General features: G+C 46.1%; 1 protein-coding gene across 7 annotated transcripts in view; it reads right to left on the reverse strand.

Moving 5' to 3' along the window:
- Window positions 1-20,010, reverse strand: part of LOC127071932 (protein groucho-like) — an 83,079-nt gene that overhangs the window by 7,991 nt on the left and 55,078 nt on the right. For 6 of the 7 annotated variants that reach the window (XM_051011794.1, XM_051011813.1, XM_051011804.1 and 3 more), the window contains 3 exons: window positions 19,315-19,452; window positions 15,637-15,916; window positions 12,071-12,096 (listed from right to left, as the gene is read on the reverse strand). In XM_051011794.1, the coding sequence (XP_050867751.1) occupies window positions 12,071-12,096; window positions 15,637-15,916; window positions 19,315-19,452 (444 nt within the window). The remainder of the gene's footprint in view (window positions 1-12,070; window positions 12,097-15,636; window positions 15,917-19,314; window positions 19,453-20,010) is intronic. The other variant, XM_051011774.1, reaches the window with a different exon arrangement.

Here is a 20,010-nt window from a genome sequence, read left to right on the forward strand (position 1 = left end):
CAAGCAGCAGGCACCAAAGTATGGGTCGGGGGCTGAATGTCGAGCTTGGAAGGAGGTCTGCGGCGGCAGCCGTGGTAGTACTGGTGGTGCTGGCGGTGGTGCTGGTGTGCGCGGCATTGGGGTTGGTGGTCGGAGCCATGAGGGTGGTAAGTGAGTGAGCGACTCCTTCACCACGGCGCTTCGTCTCGACCCGACTCATACCACCGAAACCACCCTAACTTTACGGATATATTCCGAGCCATCCTTCTCTCTCTCTCTCTCTCTCTCTCTCTCTTCCTCCACGACACGCTGCTCTCCTCGACCTTCCCTCTTCCTCTTCTGTCTCTCCTTATTCTTACTCCTTCTCTCTCTCTCTCTCTGCTTTTCTCCTTTCCCTTCAAGACACGTCCCTACCTCGTTCAACCCCGATAGTGCCTGTTTCTCTATTCCTCCCTCCGCATTCTCTCTCTCTCTCTCTCTCTCTCTCTCTCTTGCTCTCGTCGTAGCCAAGACCCCGAGAGATGAGGTTACGAGCCAGAGTAGCGTCTCCCAAGACCCCACAAAACCCCAGCTGGTACAAGATTGCACTCAGTGGTTCTCAACCAAACGTTGTAAGATTTTCGACACGTAGGTAATTGACTTCCTTGAAATTTCAATCATCGTGCCATTTAGTATCACGCTTTGTAACTCACTCTCTGGATATGTAAACACGATCGATGTATGCACATTTGTTAAAGCGACTAATCGAGGAAGAAAGAACTCAATGATTTCGCTGGACGCGTTTACGCGATCGTTCGTTTAATCGATTCGATTCGAAATCAATGCAGGAACTCTGAATATTAAGCAAATTTCGTTGGTCGATTACAATTTTGGTTTCTCTCTCGTGGCGATTAATTTAATTAGCAAAATCACGGTTTGGTATATACGAATACGTAGGAGAAGATGCATGGCAACCGGTTGACGGGCAGCAAGTGTAATTATTTCGACGGTGGTCGTGGTTGCGAGTAAGTGAGGGGTTGGGGCGAGTCAGAGGAGGACGATACCCGGACGGACGTTCCACTCGGGGATGCATGGAATTTTTAATGACCGCGACGCGAGCTTCGCTAACCGGTTCCCGAAATCGCCCACGTGTCACTAGGTCACCACGTGCATCCATCACCCTGGCAATTAGTGAACGTGAATTTTTATTTCCGCTTTACGCGCAGGTATCCGTCGTTCTCTCGCTTCGGCTCGTGCTCTCCATTTTTTTTCCTCCTGTCCGACTCGGCGCGCGCGCGGTAATTATGCAGCCGATATAACAGGGAAATGAGAATCGGTTTGAGCGTGCTCGCCGTTTTTTCTTCTCTCTCTCTCTCTCTCTCTCTCTCTCTCTCTCTCTCTTCCCTTTCTTTTCGTTCGCTCGAAGCTCGAGACGGAGGTCGCATCACGAGATTTATGTTTCGGCAAGGACTTTAATACGCGAGCCCTTTTGCTCGCTCGATAAATGCGCTCAATGTCTCGAGTTCCAACGACTTTCCAAGACTTCTTTCCAAAAAATTTCAAAGCGACGAGCTCTCTTTTCCCTATTTTATTCAGAACGAGACAAGATATACAGTGTCGGTGAATCGCTTCGCGACAACGACGAACGGCGGTGCAAATCGGACAAAAATTCACAGCTACCTAATTTATAGGTCCGTCATAAATCCAGAGCGGACTGCAGCAGCCATTGCCAACGCCATCGTCGTTCACCGTCGTTTCTCCACGTCGTTCAGATGTCCTATCGGTAGAGCTATCTTCCCTTTTTTTCCCTTTTTTCTACCTCCCCAACCCCTCTCCCTTTCCTTTTTCCTCTATCCTCGGGCAAGCATTCCACATCCCTTCGTCCCTTCTCTCACACCTCCGTTTTGTTCTATCTCTCGACGCGTCTAACTCGTATCGTCACAGCTCTCCCGCTCTTCCTCTTTTCTCTCTTTCTACAAGGCAGAAACCCTGCTGGAGAATTTGCATTTTTAAATTAACTCGCCTCTGTTTGCAGCTATCTCGGCACGGCGCCGCTACCACCGAGTAGGGCTTTACAATTTTATGCAACAACGCGCGCCGAGTGGCCCCCTCCCCGACTCTCTCTCTCTCTCTGTCTCTCCTCTTCCACCCTCGACGCAACTCCCGTCTCTAGCTTCGTCTCCTCATCCTTGTTCTCGTCCTCTTGCTTCGTCCTCTCTCCATCGAATACGAGTATATCGTTCCCGGTCTCTCGCATCCCACCTACGCATGATCGATATTACCGTCCTCGTGTCGCGGTGCTCGGCCTACCGTCGATGCACCGCGATGTCGTTGACGTTATCGTTGCGGCCAATTAACACCTAACCGCAAGACTGACCTTTACGAAGTGCCGGCACGCGCGCGCATTACCGTCCATCGTACCTAAGTACTACCTGTCGACGATCTACAGGGTGTCTCGTAATTATTATCAAATAAATTTTCTTTCCTCGATCGATTAGTTACATCGCACCGAATTAACTTCGAAAATTTCCGCTGAAAAAGTCGTCGACCACCCATAGCGCGAGGATATTTTTTTTTTCTTTATCTTTTCTCGGCGACTTCTCGTCGCCGTCGTTCTTATCGGCGTAAGGTTCTTTCTCGGAGGTGGAGCCCTAAAATGCTTGGCGCACGAAAGCCTTCGACGCGCATTGCCAGCGAGAGAAGAAAGCAGAAAGAGTAAAAAAGAAGAAGAAAAAAAAGAAAAGAAAAAGGAAGAAAAAGGAAGAAAAAGGAGAAGAAAAAAGAAAGATAGAAGAGAGGAAAAGAGAGATACACCTTAGAGAGTACTCTTTTACGAGGCGGCCGCTTCTTAAAGATACGCCGTACCTACTCTGGGAGCAAAGAGCGTCCGTTGAAAAGAAGAAGGACGAAATAAAAAGGAAGAAGGCAGGGCAAGAGAAAAATAAGGAGCAAACAGAATAGCCTGCCGTAAAGTGCCTCCGCGTTATCCAGGAGGAAGGAGGAAACATTTTTATCGCTCTGACGGAGAGGAGTTGCAAGATGCTCGTGACGATGGCTATGGTGGTTGTGGTGGTAGTAGTAGCGAAGGTAAGAGTAGATGTGTCAGGAAATGCCAAGAGACAAGGAAGAAAAAAGAAAGAAGGAACGAAGGAAGGAAGGAAGGAAGGAAGGAAGGAAGGAAAGGGGAGGAGTCGCGGTAATTGAAAAGCCCGCGGTGGATCCCGATCGTCGCTTTATTTCGCGTGCTCGACGGTGTCGGCCCTCTCGGCTATTATCTCGCCCGTTCCTGTGTCCCTCCTTCTTCTCCGACAACTCCTCCACCCCTTTCGACGAGTCCCTTGAAAGAAGAAAAACGAGAAAGGAAAGGAGGATCGGGCGAGACGTCGAACCAACGCGAAACGAGTCTAGAACGAAAGAGGGCGGGGGAGAGGGAGAAAGGACGAAGAGGGGAAAAAACACAACAATGCCCGCGGAGGTGCATTCTCGCGCGATTACCGACGCGAGCGGTGGACTTAACGAATGGCTTCGTAAACCGTGGCCGCTTTAAGGTCATTACACGTCGCAAAAAGGGAGTTAATGGCCATCCACCGTCGTTGAGACGCCTCGGCAAGAAGGGAAAGGGACGAAAGAGGGAAGAAGGAGTGGGAGGAGAAAGAGAGAGATAGATTGGCGTGGAATTCCAAGTGTCGTCGATCGACCGACTGATTTATCGCTCTCCCCTGCATCCTCCGTCGAAAGGATGTGGATAAAGGGTAAAGTATGTAGAGAAAGAGAGAGAGAGAGAGAGAGAGAGCTCGTTGAAAATTGCGCATCAAAGGCGTTCTCGACAAACTCCTCGAATAAAAAGTACCTCGCGGAGTCTATCGATTTTCGAGGGAATCGTTAACGCGAAAACTTGTTATAAAATCGGATCGGTACTTTTCAACTATTTCAAAATATTTGTCTACGATAGAATTCGCGATAATGGAAAGTTATCTGTGTAAAAAGTGGTTTGTTCGATCCTCCCTCGTAACGAGCGCATGTCCAACATTTTCCAGTTAACTTCTCCATCTACTTCCCTGCTTTTTTTACCCTCCTTCTTCGTCTTCCTTTTTAACATTCTCTTTCTCGCTCGCTCTGCCAACGCGATTATATTGTGAAATATATACGGAGCCGTAATTACGGGGCGGTCGAGTCTCGTCGAGGGACTACCGGGCGTCGTTTTATGGCCGCCTCATTAAATTACGGACTAATTACCGGTCGGCGAATTATTAAAAAGGTTAGTCGACCGTTAAACGCGCCGCTCCTCGTAAAAGCGGAGCGTCGACTTCGCGTGGCCCGAACGAGACGAATAAAGAGGGAACGAAGAGAAAGAGAAAGAGAAAGAGAAAGAGAAAGAGAAAGAGAATGCGAGGACGCGTGGGTGCGCGCGTGTTTCTCGCGTCGGCGATGGCGCGTCATTAAAAAATACACCGTCGCGTCTTCTCGGTCACGTTGCGCGTAATACTTTATTCCGCTTTATGACCGATCGTTCTTATCGCTTTACTTGTCCGATCTGATTTACGTCGCATCGACTTACCTATTATACTTCTCCAGGCAAACTTTTCTTTTTCTTTTTCCGTTTCTTTCCCTCTGTTTTCTTAATAAATTACTTCGAGGACGATCTCGAGCGTGCGAAACGAGTGCATCAAGAGGAAGGAAGGAAGAAAGGAAGAAATCGAGCATATTATAAGCGGAACGAGAGGAATTCCACAACGAGAGGGCAACGCGATTCGTTCATCCCGAGTCGGACTCGTACCTAACCGGTTTTTCTCTCGACGAGCGAGTAGACAAGAGAGATGGAGAAAAGAAGGAAATCGAGCGTTAACCGTGCCGGATACGCGCAGAAATCCCCGGGCGCCCGACGTTCGTTCCTTAGGTCTCGTCATCGTCGTCGTCGCGTCGTCGTCGTCGTCGTCGTTGTCGCGTCGTCGTCATTCCGCGTCGTCGTTGTACGTACACACTCGTCAAGCATTTCTGCGAAATGAAATCAGGTTTCATCGAAGGTACCTACGTTATACGAAGTTAAGAGCGACCCGCAACGAATCGTCTTGCCACGGTCTTTTACGATCGGTTCTCTTTCCTTCGTAGACGTAACTTTGAAACACTGGTAAAAAGTTGAGTTAAACGGGTTACGATCAGTCACGTATCCTAATCGGCGATAATGTAAATTGAAAATTTCAGATACGTACAAAAACACGAAGAGTCGTCGTTCTTTTTTTCTCTTCCATTCTTTTTTTCATAAACGAAAAGAGAGAGCTTTTTGTTTCGCATTATAAATCGAGTGGTAGACTCAAGGCGTTCCGTAAAAAAAGCGTGACGATAATTCCCATAGCAATTTTCCACGATTTTACGAGCGTGGAAAGGAAAACGACGAGAGTAAGATATACGAGCAGGAAAGTAAGTAACGCGTCTGAAGATAGGAAATGAAGGTGGATTAAAAAAGAGAGGAGTCGCTAAATATCACGAAGGCAGCACGGTACTTTTAATTAATTAATGCCAGAAAGAGGGTAGCGTTTTTAGGTAAAATTCGCTCTTTGAGTCGAGCGGAGAAGGCGAATTCTTCTTTTATAAGAGTCAAATGTAAGAAGGGAAGGAGAGGAGATAGAAAAATGAAAGAACAAAAAATAATTGAAAAAGGATAAAATAAAGAAATAAGGAGACTCCTCGAAAGTAGGTATTTAAAAACGTAAAGTGTCGGAAGAGAAACCGTGGCAAGGATTGAAATCCGAAAAGAAAAGGGGCGAGAGGCAAAGAAGCGGAAAAGAGGAGACGAAGACGCGGTATATCACGACGCAGAAAAGAAGGTACAAGAAGAGGAAAGTCTACGCGCTGCTAGGACGACGTTTCAATTAGTAATTAAAACGTAACAGGCTGCTACTCTCTCTCTCTCTCTTCCTCTCTTACTCTTTACCGCTACCTTCGTATAAGGTAGCTCTTGACTCCTTTATACTTATACCATCCCCGGCAGCCACCATCGCCATCTTGTAAATTAATTAATGCGTCCGTAACAAGATCAGAGGTGTCGGTAACGCAAGGGAGATCGGTACTCTCCCGGCGTGTTCATCGAGCGAGAGTACCTTCGCTTCGAATCTTAGTCTTTTTCGTCTCTCTCTCTCTCTCTCTCTTTCTCCCTCTCTCTCTCTTTCCCTATACGTATTATATACATGAGATACGTATACATATCTCTTCGTCCTCTCCTCTCACCCTTACAATTAGTGGAAACGCTTACAAAGATGTTTGCTAATTCGTCAATACGTCTTTACATTCAACGTAAACTCGTCCTCCTAAATATAACGACGTTCGACAGAGAATTATTACGGAGTTCCCCTATGGTACAATAAACTACGATCGCCAAATCGGGTTGAGGCAACCTTGGCCAAGAGCGAATTAGTTCATTTGAGGAAGTTCGCGGATAAAGCGAAACGACGAGAGGAGGAGTTCCTCCTTCCTCCGCTCGTAGCTCGGTGTCAGGATCTCTCGACCCTTTCAAACCCTTTCATCGGTGCTTCGCCCGCTTACATAATGCAGCCACTCTAATTAAAATAAATTACACCCTCGGTTCCCCTGGCCCTTTCTCTCTCGCTCTTTAGCTCTTCCTGTCTTTCCGCACGCCACACGACCCTCTCTCTTTCACGAGTCTTTTTTTCGACGCCCTCCCTAGCGTTTTTTTGTACCGCACTTTCGACCACCCTCGTTCTCTCCTCGAGCAACCCCTTGCTCTCTCTCTCTCTCTCTCTCTTTCTCTCTTTCTCTCTCGCTCTGTTCTACAGCTTCTAGTAGAGCGCGTCCTTGTCTCGCACGCGCGCTCGTTTATTTGCACTTTATTCGAGATTTAATTTACCGACCTCCGGACGACAGACTCGTTGGTGAGCGCTCGACTCTGTGATGGGATTAAAAAGAGGAGGGAAAGAGAGGCGCGTCGATGGGTAAGAGGAGGATGAGGAGCTGGAGGTGGAGAGAAAAGTTGGAAAAAGTGTACCTCCATCGCGAGGCTCGCGACCAATGGCAGACGAACCGCCGGAAAAATGGCCGAATCAAGGAAAGAGCGAGGTACCCGACGACGAGATAGGGCGCGACGATCGATATGACGCCTCTGCTACCTCCACCTTCGCTATCCTCGCGATTTATACCATCTTTCTCCATTTTCTCTTTTTCTTCGTAGTCTCTTATTCCTCTCTTCTTTTTTCCCAAACAAGAACAAATTAAACCGACAAAGATACTTACGAACTCGTCCTGTTGATTCGAATACGATACCGGACGATTCTCGTTAAAAGTATTTGGTTAACTCGCTTCGTCGCCAAGAGAACACGATTCGATCGCACATTTTAGTTCTCATAAAAAGCGATGTTAAATTATCGAGCGTCGTATGTATGTCGTATTTCCTTGAGTCGCCAACGGAATTCCACGATCCATCGATCTGTTTTTGGCGTCGATCGTGTGGAATGAACGATTCAAAAGGAGAAGGAGAGAGAAAGAGAAGAGAAAGAGGAAGAGAGAGAGAGAGAGAGAGAGAGAGAGAGAGAGAGGGAGCGAGCGAAAACGACGAGGGTGATTTCAATTACAGCAAAACACGGCACTAATTACACTCGTTGGAGTCGCACGATGGAGAGCTTAAAACAGAAAATCGCGTCCTCTTCGTCGTTCTCCTCTTCCTCCTCCTCCTCCTCCTCTCATCCCTTCCTCCCATCACCCTCCGCGTTCCACTCTCGTATTCGAGCGAACGAATTAATGCGGCGCCTCGCCTCGAGGACTTTCCTCTCGCTTGGCATCGAGGGGCCACTACCATCACCCGCTTTCGCGACAATTTACCGCGAGCCTCACGGATCGGGCGTAAGTATCGTGAAATTCAATTAAGTTCTAGGGGCAACGTTGGGAGGGGAGGGTGAGGAGATGAAAAAGGAGAAAAAAATCGACGGTACCCCACCCAACTCTTCCTCTGTCACCTTCATACAAAAAGGAAAAGTGGTACGATTCGTTTCGATAAATAAATCTTCCAGCTCTCTCTCTCTCTCTCTCTCTCTCTCTCATCCCTCTGTTTCCGTCCTTCTTCGTATCTCCGATCTCTTTTCTCTCGTTTTTACTTCTATCTTCCGTTTCACACTCAAGGACGGTCGTACTCACCTCCATGAATTCGTTATGAGCCGGCGATCGCTAAGAGACAACTCTTCTCTTACTCGCACTTCTTCATTCTGATATTTTCCTTCTATTTATTTTTATCCTCTTCGACAAGAAACGAGTAAAACTTTTGTTCTTTGGCTCGAGAAATCGCGGAGAAATAGTATAGATGGGTAGAACGAGAAGAGGTAGGATACAAGCAGTATCGAAGAGAAAAAGAAAAAGTTTCCCCTTGAGAAGAAATGGGCGCAGGAATAATAACGTAGTAGCATTTTACCCCGTCGACGGTTTTCCATTTAAGATACGAGAAAGCTCCTTTCTTTTTCTTCGAAAATCGAAGAGATAACAAGAGAAAGGGAAAAAGAAAGAGAAAGAACGAGAGAGATAGAGATAGAAATAGAGATAGACAGAGAGAGAGAGAGAGAAGCGACGGGGACGTCGACGATGAATGGATGAGAGGAGGGTAACATTGAGATAGGAGGGACGGAGGGAAGGACGGAAGGAAGGTCAATATCGATGGAAACCTATTATCATCTATCTCCATGCCGATGTAATGGACGCACAGGTCCGATTATCAATCCTTAATAATTGTGCATATTAACCGCGCGCTAATTATCGACCACCAACCGCGCACCACCAGCGCCGCTGGCAAATCGCACGAATTATACCGAGTGTATTCGTTGCTAAAATGCCAACCAACCGACCGACCAACCGACCGACCGACCGACCGACCGTCCAACCAACCGACCGGCACCACTGGTCGATTCCAATTGCAAGCGGAGTTTCGTATTTCGAAAAAGGTAATTACGCGCAAAGTCTCTCTTTTTTCTTTTTTTTTTCTTTTTTTTTTACGCTCGGAATAACTCGCCGAACGTAATCGAAAAATCGCGATACAACGCGACCCGTTTCGACGACTGCTAGTTAACGTTCGACGCGTCGGCCATCCTTGATTTATGCGACTCCCATTACCTTTTATTTTATTCGCGCAAAATAGTTTATCGTACGGCGATAACGGAAAATGGGTTCGGGCTGGTGTAATCTCGTTTCGGATTCATTTCGCAGGATTACCATGCCGTTCGCGACATCTCCTTCCTCTTTTTAGCGATTTTACTGTAGAAAATTAATTGCGAACGATCGGTGATCTATCCAATAACATCGCGAGGCCAGTTCCATTTCATTTCTTACGAAGTGAAGTTGCTTCGAACTGGGAGATCGCTCGATAAAAAATAGAAAAGAAGAAGGAAATAAGCTTTATCGGATTATTTGTTTTAACGAAAGTGGAACGGCCAAATAATATGGATTACCGTCGCTTCTCGTATTTCGCATTAAACGCGATTATTCGAACGTATATCGTATCATGTGGAAAGAAGGATTGGTGACGAGGGGACGAAGAAAAGGGAAGAGGGTAGGGTAGTGCGAGAGAGAGTGCAAATATAAACCTGGCAAACAATGGGCCAACATCGAACCGCCTCGTTCGTTTAGTGCTAAATATGAAGCGTGAAGACGAATAAATATTTGTAGGCGCATAATGTGATTTTCCTCGTTAATTCGCACTCCGATCCGATATACTTTATCGTATTAGCGCTCGGAACCCGAATCGAAGCTTTTTCGATGTTCGAATGAAAATTATTGGACGACGAGGAAAGCATGAAAAATGAAAAAAAAAAAGAAAAACAGGCAAATACTACCTAAAAAAAAGAAAAAGAAAAGAAAAAATGAAAGAAAAGGAAAAGTAAGGTTCCATAAAGGGAAAGATATTTCGCGAGAAAAAATGACTTTTCGAACGAGATCTTTCCTTTAATTCGGCGATACTCGCGCTAGAGAAATTTCGATCGATCGATCGATCGCCCGTGCCATGGGTAATCCTCGAACTGATCTCGAGAAACGGAAGCTTTGCACGAGTAGCTCGTCCTAGAGCGCTCTCCAGTCTTTTTTGCTTCCCTGGAGCGCTTTTAATAAACGAGCGCCGGGCCCAGCGGGTGCTTTATACCACCGACGGTGAGCGGAGGGAAGGAAGGGTACGTTCGAAGCGGAAGGGGATGCTTTTGACGACGAGTTTTTTACGGCCCTGTGTTCCGGTGGTCGGGCTTTTACGTCCATTCCGGCCTTCCTCCACCTCTACCTCCACCTCCACCTCCTCCTTCTCCACCTCAGCCCCTCGCTGCCCTACCTTTCCGTCCTCACCGATACGTAAGCGGCGGTCTAATCACTTTTACGAGGTGAAATTTTACGCGACCGAAGTCGTTTCCCCGCTATGCGCGTCTTCTCTCCTCGTCCACTAGACGGAGGGTGAGGGACGAAATTACATTGCCAGATTTCGTTAAGCACTCTCGCGGTCAAAGCCAATTACCCCTCGAACGTACAACTTTTTTATGCTCTTCTACGAGTTTCCTTCCCTCCGTGCTTTTCCCAGTCTTTTTTCTCTACCGTAAAGTGCAACGAAAAAAAAGGGAATAGAAGGAAAAAAAAGGAATACAAAAAACAAGTTAAAACAAATGTTCTCCATGCGGCAAACTTTTAAATCAATTTACGTAGAGAAAAGGCAAAAGATTAGATTGTACCTCGATAAATTTACGAAGATAATCTTCGACGTGATTTCAAATTGCTCTTGTATATTAAAGTGTACTTGTACGGGATATCTCGCCGTAAATTTAATTAAAATCGGCATCGCTCGCTCGTATCGGACACGCTGACGATAATCGCGATCGATCTTTTACCAATGTTCGAATAAAATATATGCATACTCCCACTCGATAATAGAACAAGAGAGAAGAATGAATTCATTCTCTAGGAAGAAAGTGGAGAAATAATAAGGCAGAATAATCGGTAACTCGATCGAGACTAATGGAATTTCTATCGGGACCGGAAGTAACATTTCAATAATCGTCTTCAGCGCTTGGCCCATTACCCGTCGAAAGAAATTTCCATTTTGGAATGTTCACCACTCTGCCAAAGAATTATGAGATCGAATCCCGTAAAAGATTCTTTACAGTGTGTTTTCTATTACTTCTTATCCGAACGTTCGCATCTATGTACATAAATTAGAAATCAAAAAGCAAAGGAGAAAGCGCGCAGGTAAAATTTACGCTTGTCGCTTGGCCGATCTTAAAAATGATTAAGTTCCGTTAATGCGCGTTACGTTTGCGAGAGAATCGAGATATCTTATCGACGCGCGTAAGTACGCGTATATCCTATGTATATACTTATAAATATACCCCATGTATACATATATACATACATACATACATACCTACATACCTACATACCTACATACATACATACATACATACATACATATATATATACACACATATATATATATATATATCTACATGTGAACAGCTCGTTGGTACGTCGAAAGCGATTTGCGAAGTCTCTCGAGATCAAGAGGAGGGATTAAGGCGAGGACGTAAAGTCGAATTGGAACTCGCAAGATAATGACGGCGGCTTAAATGGCAGCCAAGCGTGCTTACTTCTACTTACACGTATTCCCGGGCCCTCTCTTTCTTTCACTTCCCCTCTAGATTGATCGCGAGTGGAATTTCCTGAATTCTACGGATTCCACCGACAAATTCTCTTCTCTCTCTCTCTCTCTCTCTCTCTCTCTCTCTCTCTCTCTCTCTCTCTCTCTCTCTCTCATCCTCCTTTACATTCTTTTCCCTTCCATTCGGTAGATTCTTTGAACGAAGAACGTTGGCGGGCCGACCGATGAGATCGTCGTTTACTCGCGATATCTTGGCACAAGTTCAGAAAACGTATTTGTATGAAAGGTTTGGCATCGCTCCGATATCGAAGATCACTGTCCTTCGCCAATAGTGAGATTGCCAAGGACGTCGTACTGCAGTTATTACGTTTCGATAAATCGATAAAACGAATGTGGATATTAGCGTGATCTCGAAAAGGAAAGTACGCGAGAAGCCAAAGAATGAAAATTATTTCGAATAATAATGCATGATTGCATAATAAATATACTTACATGCCTCTCCTCGGCTGGATTAAGGCCTGAAACAGAAAAAAAGAAAAATCAATTTTTCACGGATAACAGCGATATTTATATTAATAGCGCTACGTGCTATTTTATTTCGCTATTATTCGAGGACCGAATCGAATTGAGTCAGCGGTACACCTACAGGATCTTTTCTGTGAAAAGAGGAAAAAGGCAAAGGAAGGAAAAGGAAAAGAAAGGGGAGTCAGACTTCTCGAGAATTTCCGAGAAGAAAGTGGACGAGTTGGAGGAGCGAGAATGTGAAAAGAAGAAAAGAGACAGCGAGAAGGAGAGAGAGAGATAGATAGATACATAGATAGATAGATAGATAGATAGATAGATAGAAAGAGAAAGAGAGAGAGAGAGAGGAATAGGAGAAAGGGAGAAGAGCCCGAAGGAGGAAGCTTTGTCCTCGAGAAACCGAGTTCGTAGTTTGCTCTCGCTCGATTTCCCCAACCTCCTCATCCTCTAGATAAGTACACTTTGTCTCGCAGGAAATATCCTAACGATATCTTTTCTCTCGTTCGTCCTACATAGCAGCCCCATACGATCGTTTATTCTCTTTTTTCGCGAATTATTTTCCTTCGGATTATAGATTAAATACGTTAAATGGCTTAACATAGTCGTTTTGCTTGCGTAAGAGAAAGAGAGAGAAAGAGAGAAAAGAAGAAGAAGGTCGCTCCCGATCCTTTTTGCTCGCTTTACGGTTCACCAAATTACGGTAGGGCGATGCGGTCGACCGGAAGAATTTCCTCATATTTCCCGGCTATTACCGAGGAAAAGAGAAGAAGTAGATATCGAGGAGAAGGGAAGGGTAAACTCGTATACGAGCGTTCCAACGTCTACTACGGATGCTGCATTCCGGAAAAGGGATGAACGAGGGGTTAGGCTGGAAGAAGCCTGCCCAGATACACGTTGGCTTTCTCCGAAGGAGAGAAAGAGAAAGATATATATATATATATATATATATATATATATATATAGAGAGAGAGAGAGAGAGAGAGAGAGAGTAGTTACTGGCAAGCGTGTCCCCCGTAAACCTGGCTAATGCTCGTCATCTTCTCCCTCCCTTGTCCTTTCCAAGGGAACTCCCTTTCTCTCTCTAGAGATTTCTCCTTGAACTCCCTCGTGGCTTGGCCTGCCTCGTAAACGGACGCGGAAGAGCGCGCATAATTTCGCACTAAAACCAGTAAGGGTGTCGTTCGCCATCCAAGAAAACGACTCGACCGGCATTTGTCCGAGTACTTTCCCAAGAGCCATTCGAAGGATGACTTCTTACGAATTATTGGATGGAAGAGTCACGTTTAGATTCGATGAATCGAATCGTGACCACGAATCGACCTCAACGATGAAAACCTATTGGTTTATCGCAAATACAAGAAGGTAGTTTTCGTCGAAGATGAAGTTTACGTTAAGTACTTAAGTACCGAAGAAACGGATAGCTAGGTAGCTCGTTTCGAAAGCTCCCGCGTAAACGGGTATACCAGAAGATAAGAAAAACGGAAGGAATTATCGAACGAGTTCTTTTTCAGATAGATTAAATTTTCTATCTTTGGCCGTTATATTTCTCTCGCTCCAATGGTCCAGGCTTGGGGAATAAGAAAACGAAAACAAGAAGAAAAAGAAAAAAAAAAGAAAAAAGAAAGAATATAAAAACGGACAAAACTCGATCTCCTTGTCTCTTTCCCTGTCTATCTTAAAAAGCCGTTTCTGTGGACAGAGTCGGCGATAAAACGGTAATACGAGCGACGCTACTGGTTTCTAATCGTCCGTAAAAGAGTCCGGTCTACTGCGATCGGCCACGAAATCGTCGTTACGCCGCGAGCGATCGAGTAAAAACGAATCGGACGACTGCTCGTGACGGATATTATGTCGACGATGGGAAGAAAAAGCCGGCCAGAACGGTAAGGACGATAACAACCTTGGGAAGAAACAATTCGCCCGAGGCAATGTCCCGGAAAGGAGAGGGAAGAAGTTCCGCTACGCAGTCAGGATAAAAATTGCTAGCCATTTAATGTTCTAGGCTCACGTACCGTGTTGCGTCTTCGAGAAAGGCCATCGAAAGGCTTCGGGATGGCCTTTGACGAGCCCTTATACTTGATCCACGTTGATGTGAGAACATAATACTTGAACAGTTTTAATCAATATGACATTTTTAACAACGTCCCATCATACAAAGAAACACACATGTAATACATGACAAGGTAAATTAATAAAATCAGAAAAAAGAGACTTTTCGAAGACGAGATTCTTTCGTCCAAAAGAGGTCTTGATTCGGTCTTTCATATCTACAATATATAAGGTGTCGACGTAGTTGGAAAGACGCGAAACAACGTGTAACAACTGCTCTGAGGTTACATCGGGTAAAGGAGTATAACACGGTTAGACGAGTGTGGGTCGAGGTGGATGGAGTGTGGCCAAAAAGAAGGTAGAGACATACGTAGGTATAGGTAGGTGTATGCTTTGAACGAGAGAGAGAGAGAGAGAGAGAGAGAGAGAGCAGAGCGAGGAAGGAGGGATCAAGCGGCTTAGGGGCGTGAAGGTTTTAGACGAGAACGTAGCTAGAGTCGGAAGGAACGAGGGGAGGAGTCGGAAGTACTCTCGTGTTGAGAGGAGATTCTAAGTGCTCTCTTGAGAGACGACGACGGAAAGAGAGATAGCTGAAGAGGCGAAAGAAAGACTCTGTGTGTGTGTGTGTGTGTGTGTGTGGGTGGGTAGGTGGGTGGGTGTGTGTTTGAGAGCGGAAGGAAAGAAAGAAGAAGAGGAAAAAGAAGAGATGGGCGAGGCTGAACAAGACGACATCGGGCGGACGAAGGAGAGAACTGAAGCGCGAGAGAAGAAGATGGTACAACTCGTTCTCTCCTTCTCACTCACGATTCTGTCAGTGTGAACGTTCTAGCACTGGTACGTACGAGGTATATACAGGGTGAGGACGTCAACGCGAGTACCGGAGCGAGGTCAAGATCGAGACTTAAGCACGATCGTTTGCGTCATCCTTGGCTTTCCAGTCACGGAGTACGTATTTCGTTCTAACAGAGAGTACTGCGAACCGTCGATGACTTTTCGATTTTCGATCGAGTATCGCATTACTTTTATACTACCTATCGAAAAGTCGATGATCCAAGTCGAAAAGCGTTTCATCTCGTAATAATTAACCTCGCGATAACGCGATAAGAATGTATAAAACAAGCGGTCGTGCAAAACGATATCAGCGAAAACACGATGAGCAACCATTCTTCGAAGTGGACGACGGTCTCGTTGTTTTTTCGTGTCGTATGCGATCGTATTCGCGCGAGTAAGATATCCAAAGGGGAAGCAGGAAACGCGCGAGACACGGGGCCAGCAATTTTTGTAAGTCGAACCCTCGACGTTTATCTACGACGAAGTTTGTAACGAGAGTATCTCTTGGAATCGGAATCTCTCTTACAGGAACGAATCTGAAGACAATGTGATACTACCATTCACGCGACGAAATGAATTTTTCTTTTCTCTTTTTTTATATTTTTTTTTTTTTTTTTCGTTACATACCACCAGTCTCATTACATCATAAAGCTTACCTCCGTTAGGTTTGAGATCGTCCGGTTGACCTCGATGAAGGTCCGGCTTGGTCAACATGGAAAGAGGATGAGCCGCGGAACCTCCAGGAGTTGCTGCAGCACCTGGAGGCAAACCGAGTCCCAAAAGGGCCGCGGACGCCGAAGTGGGTACCGGAAGACCAGCCCCCGGTCCCAATCCTGGTAGACCAGGAATTCCTGGATGAGGTCCCATCGCGGCACCCGGTGGCAACTGTTGAGCGTGCATCTGTTGAAGGAGCCTCGGTAAATCGGGCCTCTGTTGCTGAAAATAAGAAAAAATGTTAACGACGATAGAGATTTTTCTTTGCCGACTAAAAAATTGTAGAAACGCCGTTTGTCTGATTGTAAGCTCGGTCGAAAAAAAGGAGTAATTTTCAAAGGTGCCTCGTCGCTCGTGAGTACTCACCTTCGTTAGAAGTCTCTGTTTGCGAAGCGTAAACTCATCTAGCCAGTTGCATAAGCAAATAAATTCCCACGACAAATAGCTCGACGAGAGCTACGATATTGAAGGTACGAGAAGCTCGTTTTTGCTCATTTACGCGTTATAATTGATCAAACGATTTGATTTTTGTTAGAAGCAAAATGCACGAACTTAGTAATTTGTTCGTTGAAAAAGTTGCGGGAGACCGCTTCGACCATCGACGTGGTCGGTGTATTCCAAGTAATCGTTACCGAACCCTTTGCCTTTTCTCCACCGGTTGTACTTTTTTTCCCTTTTCAGCATGGTTAAAATGGCGCGGTACTCGCGATATATAACGACTTGTCGCACAAACTCGAGAAACTTTAAATAACCGAGCGTTCCGGCAGGGAAAAGGGCAAGACTGCGAAATAAGGGAAAGAAGGAAAAGCAAGGGAGACAGAGCATGAGATTTATGCGGTCACTTGCAGCGAACGTCACCAAAAACTTTGTCCGAAAGCGCGAAGGTACTTTTGCCGGTAGTTGCCTCGTTAGTTCGCTCGTTCTCCTCCTCTCTTGGTGTCGAGTAATTTTTAGCCAACAGACAAGTTGTAAAGCTGTTCAGCGGTGTTTTAACGGTTCGCGAATCTCAGCGTAGAGAAAAGCGGATGGGAAGGAGACGGAGAAACGGTAAAGTAGGAAACGGTAGCGGAGGTGCCGAGGGTTAAAACGTTTCGCGTACAATCCTCGGAGAATCTTTTGTCTCTCTTCCTCCCTCTCTTTGTATCTCTATCTGCCTCTACCTCTATTCCTCTCTCTCTCTCTCTCTCGCTTTCTCTGCTTCTACGGTATACACGCGTTAAGGCAGACCCCGGCGAATATTCTTGAGAGTAGTTTGCCGAGATAATTAAATGGCTTAACGATATAATAACCTCGCGTCGAGCGGCTGTCTGAGCAGAGCCACCCACAAAACATACAAACAGAGAAGAGGGAGAGCGACATGTATGCACGGGGCCGCGTCGTGTCGAGACGAAGGGGATGGTAACTCTCGGCGGAGTGCGAGAGAGATAAAGAGAAAGGAGGGGAGCATCACTTCGACTTGCGAGAGAAGACGCTCTCGCAAACGTTGCTGGAGATTTGGGAAAGCCGGAAGCCCCGAGGAAACGTTCGTCGAGTTTCTACTCTCTGCAGCGATAATAATACCGAGAACCTGAAGCTGCCACACCTAGGGTCTGCCACCTCTCTCTCTCTCTCTCTCTTTCTCTCTGTTTTGCCTCTCTTGCTCGAGCAGAGGAAGAGAGGAAATAATCGCCGCCTTGCCTTTGCACGAGGATTATCCTTACGACTGCGATTAAATTCCATCGAGCGTCGACTTCCGTCAAAGATTCTCTCGTCGTCTTCGAGCGATATACTACACCGGTATACTGATAAGTCAGCCGCTTTAAAAAAAATTTTTTACTGATCGCGATGCACGTGTCTCTCTCTCTCTCTCTCTCTCTCTCTCTCTCTCTCTCTCTCTTTCTTTGCACAAGAGAAGCAGTCACGTCGACGAAGAGGCTCGAAATTCCTCGTGCACCTGCATCCATTGCCAGTCTCGTCCTCAGCACTTTTCATCAGAGTCGCCACTTGCTGACTCGGCTAACCGTGAAGATAGTACTGGAGGACCGTAGGAGATCGTCTTAACCTTCTTCCATATCACGCGTCGTTGCCGCCTGAAAAGCATCCTCAGCCGTGCGACTTGTCGACGACCAAGCCGAGAATGGCTCTTGGTGACGCTCGTCATTTCTTTTTTCTTTTTTTCTCTATTTCTTCTCCCTTTGTGAGTCATCCGGTAAAAAGTCGTCGAAGAAAGCAAAGATGAAATTATTTCCTATAGCGACCTCATCGTCGGACTTTACAAACGAACTCGAATTACTCGGCGAATAAATTTACGTCGAACGAAGCTTTAGACCGAATAAAAGATACTCTATTTTTGGACAGAGTATTTCGTAGATCGATTCGACGAGCATTCCGGAATAAGGCAATCATTTGCACGGTATCAATTAAAACGTGGAAAGCTACTAAAGGGTTGGAGGGGTGAGTCTCGACTTTTCCGTTCGATCTGCTTGCGGCCGGTTGAGAGAGAAAGGGGGAGAGAGAGAGAGAGAGAGGAGAAAGGGAGAAGGGAGGGAAACGGAACGAGCCAGGGATGGAGCGAGTTAAGGCGCAGAGAATCCTGGGATCCTGCTAAGGATTTGCCGCACGTACCCCGACAACGCCGCGGATCCATGGTAGTTTCGAGAGGGTGAGGAAGGGGCGAGAAGGGTGGGTAGGAATGCTGATTAGTCGGTGCTCGTGCGCCATAACACTATAACCTATCCGGTCTGGAAACCGGCAGGAAGACTCGCAGTAAGATTCGAGTTGGAGTTGGCTGAGAAAGAGGAAGAGGAAGAGGTGGAGAAGTCGAAGAAGGAACAGGGAAAGGAGGTGGAGGTGATGCTGCTGGCGATGCTGCTGGTGGTGGTGGTGATGGTGGTAGTGGTGGTACTTGTGGAAAGAGAAGGTGGAGACGGAGGCGGAGGAAGAGAGTCGAGAGAAGCCGGCGGCTTAATAGGGAGGAAATTGAGTGCTCGAGCAATATTGAGGAGGATTTCGGATTCGCCAGGATCGTATCCATCCGTCCGCTTTCGGATTCCTCGAGCGTGCATCGGCTTCCTCTTACCATCGTGCAGTGGTTCTCATTCGGTTTCTACGCCAACGAATTTCGACAATTTTTCTAGAGCGCGCACGTGCTACATATACATATACATACATATATATATACACACACACAGACATCTACGTATGTATGTATGTTGTATGTACGTATATATGCACGCGTACACGCGACAACTCCTACATCCGAACTCGTTCCGTTCGTCTTACGCGATGTAGAATAATCGTAAGTAAACATAAAATTGTATCGCCGATTAAAGAGACATAATCGGTCGGTATCTAAATCTCTCGAATTACGCGTTTATTTATCGACGATAATGCGATCCTTGCATCGATTCGCGTTTACCTTGGACTATTCTCTATACATCGACAATGCGAAATACGATCCACACGAGCGAGCCGCAATTAACGTTTCACTCGTATGTACGAGCATGCCGCGCTTTACGTCGGATATACGCTTTAATATCGTTTCAACGACGCTCGGCAGTAGATGCAATCATAATCAATAATATCATGCTGAGTGGCACACGTTGCGCAGATTAATTTATCCGCCATTGGCGCGTACTCACCCCGATAATAGCATTCAGCTCGGTCATGGTTACTTGCTTGGCTCTGTCAACAGCAGTGGCGACTTGCTGTTGATGTTCCTGAGAGAGGAAGGGTAGAATCTGCGCGATTATGGCGTTCAACCTCTTCGCTATCTCCGTCTGGAAAAAAGAAGAGATCGGGTTATTTTTTCTGTGGATTTTCATTTTGAAAGTAACGAAAACGCTTCAAGATTTTACGCGAAAATGAGAAGAAAGAGAGAATGAGATCACGTACGACCCTCTAGAAAATCTAGACGAGTGTGTAGGAGATCCTAAAAGCGCTTTAACCGTGATCGTTAAGGAGGAGCAAGGACCGTCTTAACGTTTCCTTACGAGGAAAAGGAGTGCAGGTGGCGATGGTCCGACGACCGTATTTTATGGTACCCCCAGGCTCTGGAACGAACCAACGAGAATTAAATTGAACTCGTACGAGATAGGTAACGATTCGAAAATTACGCCAGCATACCGATTCGTTCGAGGAGAGAAAAATAGCTGATCGTTGGTCGTCCGTTCTGGATACGTGCGGAAATGAAAATCGACCAACAGAGTACACTTTCGGCGCCAGTGCGCGATTGTTTATCTATGCGAAGCCATCGTCGATGATTTATAAAACGAATCGTTCGTTTTACATATCTACACATACATGTGTACGCAGGTACGTGGACTTGTACTTTTGAA

Source organism: Vespula vulgaris, chromosome 1 (assembly GCF_905475345.1).
Source record: "Vespula vulgaris chromosome 1, iyVesVulg1.1, whole genome shotgun sequence".
Taxonomy (NCBI): Eukaryota; Metazoa; Arthropoda; class Insecta; order Hymenoptera; family Vespidae; genus Vespula; species Vespula vulgaris.